The following is a 5000-nucleotide window of genomic DNA, read 5'->3' on the forward strand; positions in this document are numbered from 1 at the left end:
GGTATCCGCGACACAAAAGAGAAGAGAAGAACCCAACGCGGGATAATTACAATTACGGTTCATGTGAATTTTCGCTTTCCAGGACATTTAGAAGAAAATATTATTTATGATTTCAACAACGCGATATAAAAGAAAATAGTCATTATTACTCGCCCGTTTTCCCTTCCCCTTAACCTTGTTTACACGCATTAGTCCCTTATTTGGAAGTGGAATAGGTGCCCCCTAATCATTCGTAAATCCGAATCCTGTAGGGATGTTTATATAAACTAATAAAAAGTTTTATATAAACACGAAGTCTGTTTAAGATCTTTCTCTAACTTAAGGATTTATCTATCGTTCAGTATGTATAGAGATACACACAATACGGATGGCCTGTGCGTGTAAATGCTCGTGGTTAGACTTCCATTGCAGTTGAACACACGTTATAATCCCAGGGTCTTATGTGCATCTGAGTGTGTGTTGTGGGTTTAAAGTGTCCTGTGTATTAGCTCGGAGCGCTGGGCCTTGGTCTTGCTTAGTGTAAGTGTGCGGGCGTGTGAGGTGTGTGTCTGTACGTGTGCGTGTGTGTGTGTGTGTGTGTGTGTGTGTGTGTGTATGTGTGTGTGTGTGTGTGTGTGTGTGTGTTTGTACGTGTGTGTGTGTGTGTGTGTGTGTGTGTATTCACGCATGCGTTTGTATGTTTACATATGCGTCTGTGTGAATGACTATGCAAGCTTCTATACATATGTACAAGCAGTACGCACACACACACACACACACACAAACACAAACAAACAAACACAAACAGACACGCACACACACACACAAGCAAAGAAATACACACACACACAAACAAAGAAACACTCACACACGTACACATAAACACACCCATCCACCCACACACCCACACAAACAAACACAACCACACACCCACAAGCCATATCTCTATACATCCACGCGTGCACAAGACCACTCTTTTCTCACCCTGTCAGTCACTTGGATCATAAACTTGAAGCCTCTCCTGTGGGTGTCGTCTTCGAAGTCGAGGACCTGGCGGGCGTACAAGTGTCCCACAGTACCCTCGGTTCTCAGGCCGAAGTGCTCCCAGCCCCAACCGCTCGCCTCCACAATCTGATAAGGTACAAGTAAGAACAGGAGTTATGATAATGATATTCGTTATTGTTATAATTCACTTCATGGATGGATTCAGGCGGGGACAGGAGTTATGATAATGATATTCGTTTTATGACAAATATTACGTTTTATGAAATGGTTATGATGGTAATTGTTTTATGATAATATTTGTTTTATGACAAGTATTATTTTTATGAAATAGTTATGATGATAATATTTGTTTTGTGACAAATATTATTTTTATGAAATGGTAATGATGATGATATTTGTTTTATGACAAATATTATTTTTTATGAAATAAGATGATAATGTTTGTTTTATAACAAATATTATGTTTTATGAAATGGTTATGATAATAATAACTGTTTTATGACAAATATCCTTTTGAATGAAATAGTTATGATGATAATATTTGTTTTATGACAAATATTATTTTTATGAAATTTTATGACAAATATCCTTTTGAATGAAATAGTTATGATGATAATATTTGTTTTATAATAAATATTATTTTTTATGAAATAGTTATAATGATATTCATTTTGTAACAAATATTATTTTTATGAAATGGTTATGATAATAATGTCTGTTTTATAACAAATATTATTTTTTATGAAATGGTTATGATGATAATATCTGTTTTATAACAAATATTATTTTTATGAAATAGTTATGATAATAATATCTGTTTTATAACAAATATTATTTTTATGAAATGGTTATGATGATAATATTTGTTTTATAACAAATATTATTTTTATGAAATAGTTATGATGATAATATCTGTTTTATGACAAATATTATTTTTATGAAATGGTTGTGATATTAATATCTGTTTTATAACAAATATTATTTTTATGATTAGTTATGATAGTTATATTTGTTTTATAACATTATTTTTATGAAATAGTTATGATGATAATATCTGTTTTATGACAAATATTATTTTTATGAAATGGTAATGATGATGATATTTGTTTTATGACAAATATTATTTTTATGAAATAGTTATGATGATAATATCTGTTTTATGACAAATATTATTTTCATGATTAGTTATGATATTAATATATTTGTTTTATAACATTATCTTTGTGAAATAGTTATGATGATAATATCTGTTTTATAACAAATATTATTTTTATGAAATGGTTATGATGATATTTGTTTTATGACAAATATTATTTTTATGAAATAGTTATGATATTAATATCTGTTTTATAACAAATATTATTTTTTATGAAATAAGATGATAATATATGTTTTATAACAAGTATTATTTTTATGAAATATGATATTAATATCTGTTTTACAACAAATATTATTTTAATGAAATAAGATGATAATGTCTGTTTTATAACAAATATTATTTTTATGAAATAGTTATGGTAATGATATTCGTTTTATGACAAATATTATTTTTATGAAATGTTATGATGATAATATTTGTTTTATAAGAAATATTATTTTTATGAAATAGTTATGGTAATGATATTCGTTTTATGACAAATATTATTTTTATGAAATGTTATGATGATAATATTTGTTTTATAAGAAATATTATTTTTATGAAATAGTTATGATGATAACATCTGTTTTATAACAAATATCATTTTTTTATGAAATAGTTATGATAATAATATCTGTTTTATGACAAATATTATTTTTATGAAATGGTTATGATAATAATATTTGTTTTATAACAAATTTTAGTATTATATACAGAATTATGAATAAGTTTATGAATATTGTAAATACCTCATCGTTGATATAAAAATGATGACTGATGTGATAGCATAGTAATGATAATGATTAATGTGATAACATGATACTGATCATGATTAATGATAGATAATAATGATAGTAATGATAATGATAATAATAATGACAATAATGATAATAATAATGATAATAATAATAAAAAAATAACAATAATGATAATAATAACAATAATAATAATAATGGTAATTATAATTAGTAAAAGTAATAACAATAACAACAACAACAATAATAATAATAGCAAATAACAATAATGATGATGATGATGATAATGATAACAGTGATAATAACATTAATGATGATAATAACAATAATAGTTTTTAATATAATAATGATAATAATGATAATGATAATAACAGCAGCAACAATATTATTATTAATAATAATATCAATGATAATATTAATAATAATAATAACAATGATAATAATAATAATAATAATAATGATAATAATGATAATAATGATAATGATTATGATAATGATAAAGATAATAATAATAATTAACAACAACACCAACTACAACAGAATGATAATGATAATAATGATAATAATAATTATAAAAAAACTTAAAGGATAATGGAAATCAAAAGAATAAAAAGAAAAATAACAATGAAAATAATAACAATGAAAACAATTCTACTACAACAACTTCCACTACAACTACTATCAATTAAAATAATGATAAAAAACAAATAAAAATGATAATGATAATAATGATAATGATAATAGTAATAATGATAATAATGATAATGATAATAATGATAATGATAATAATGATAATGATGATAATGATAATGATAATAATGATAATGATAATGATAATAATGATAATGATAATAATGATAATGATAATAATGATAATGATAATAATGATAATGATAATAATGATAATGATAATAATGATAATAATGATAATGATAATAATGATAACGATAATAATGATAATGATAATAATGATAATGATGATAATGATAATGATAATGATAATGATAATAATGATAGTAATGATAATGATGATAATGATAATGATGATAATGATCATGATAATAATGATAATGATAAAAATGATAATGATAATAATGATAATGATAATGAGAATAATGATAATGATGATAATGATAATGATAATGATGAAAATGATAATAATGATAATGATAATAATGATAATGATAATAATGATAATGATAATAATGATAATGATAATAATGGTAATGATAATGATAATAATGATAATGGTAATAATGATAATGATAATAATGATAATGATAATAATGATAATGATGATAACGATAATGATAATAATGATAATGATAATAATGATAATAATAATAATGATAATGATAATAATAATAATGATAATGACAATAATGATACTAATAATAATGATAATGACAATAATGATAATGATAATAATGATAATGATAATAATAATAATGATAATGATAATAATGATAATGATAATAATGATAATGATAATAATGATAATAATGATAATGATAATAATGATAATGATAATAATGATAATGATAATAATGATAAAAATAATAATGACAATGATGATAAAAACAACAATTTATAAGACCAACAAAAGTAATGTAATGTGAATGCTGCAAAAAAAAAAAAAAAAATAATAATAAAATAAAAAATAAATAATAAAAAAAGATAAAATAAAAAATAAAATAAAATAAAGAAATACTCTTAAAACACAACTAACAAGCAATTACTAAGACCTCTAACTCCCGATCCTGTTGTGACGAAAGCAGAAAGATGCGAAAAAGACGGCAAAAATACGCCAAAAAAGAAGAGTGCCAAAAAGACGTGAAAAGACGGCAAAAATACGCCAAAAAAAAGAAGTGCCAAAAAGACGTGCAAAAGCCGGCAAAAATACGCCAAAAAAGAGTGCCAAAGAGACGTGAAAAGACGGCAAAAATACGCCAAAAAAAAGAAGAGTGCCAAAAAGACGCGAAAAGACGGCAAAAATACGCCAAAAAAAAAGAAGAATGCCAAAAAGACGTGCAAAAGACGACAAAATACGCCAAAAAAAAAGGAGAATGCCAAAAAGACGTGCAAAAGACGACAAAAATACGCCAAAAAAAAAGAAGAGTGCC

The 5000-nt window shown here is 24.4% G+C and overlaps 1 protein-coding gene across 1 annotated transcript in view; it reads right to left on the reverse strand.

The window, feature by feature from the left end:
• LOC138863146 (neural-cadherin-like) overlaps window positions 1-5000 on the reverse strand; it is a 38808-nt gene that overhangs the window by 26998 nt on the left and 6810 nt on the right. Inside the window, exon 5 of the mRNA XM_070126858.1 lies at window positions 964-1110. Within this exon, the coding sequence (XP_069982959.1) occupies window positions 964-1110 (147 nt within the window). The remainder of the gene's footprint in view (window positions 1-963; window positions 1111-5000) is intronic.

The sequence above is a fragment of the Penaeus vannamei genome, chromosome 11 (assembly GCF_042767895.1).
Source record: "Penaeus vannamei isolate JL-2024 chromosome 11, ASM4276789v1, whole genome shotgun sequence".
In the NCBI taxonomy this organism is placed as follows: Eukaryota; Metazoa; Arthropoda; class Malacostraca; order Decapoda; family Penaeidae; genus Penaeus; species Penaeus vannamei.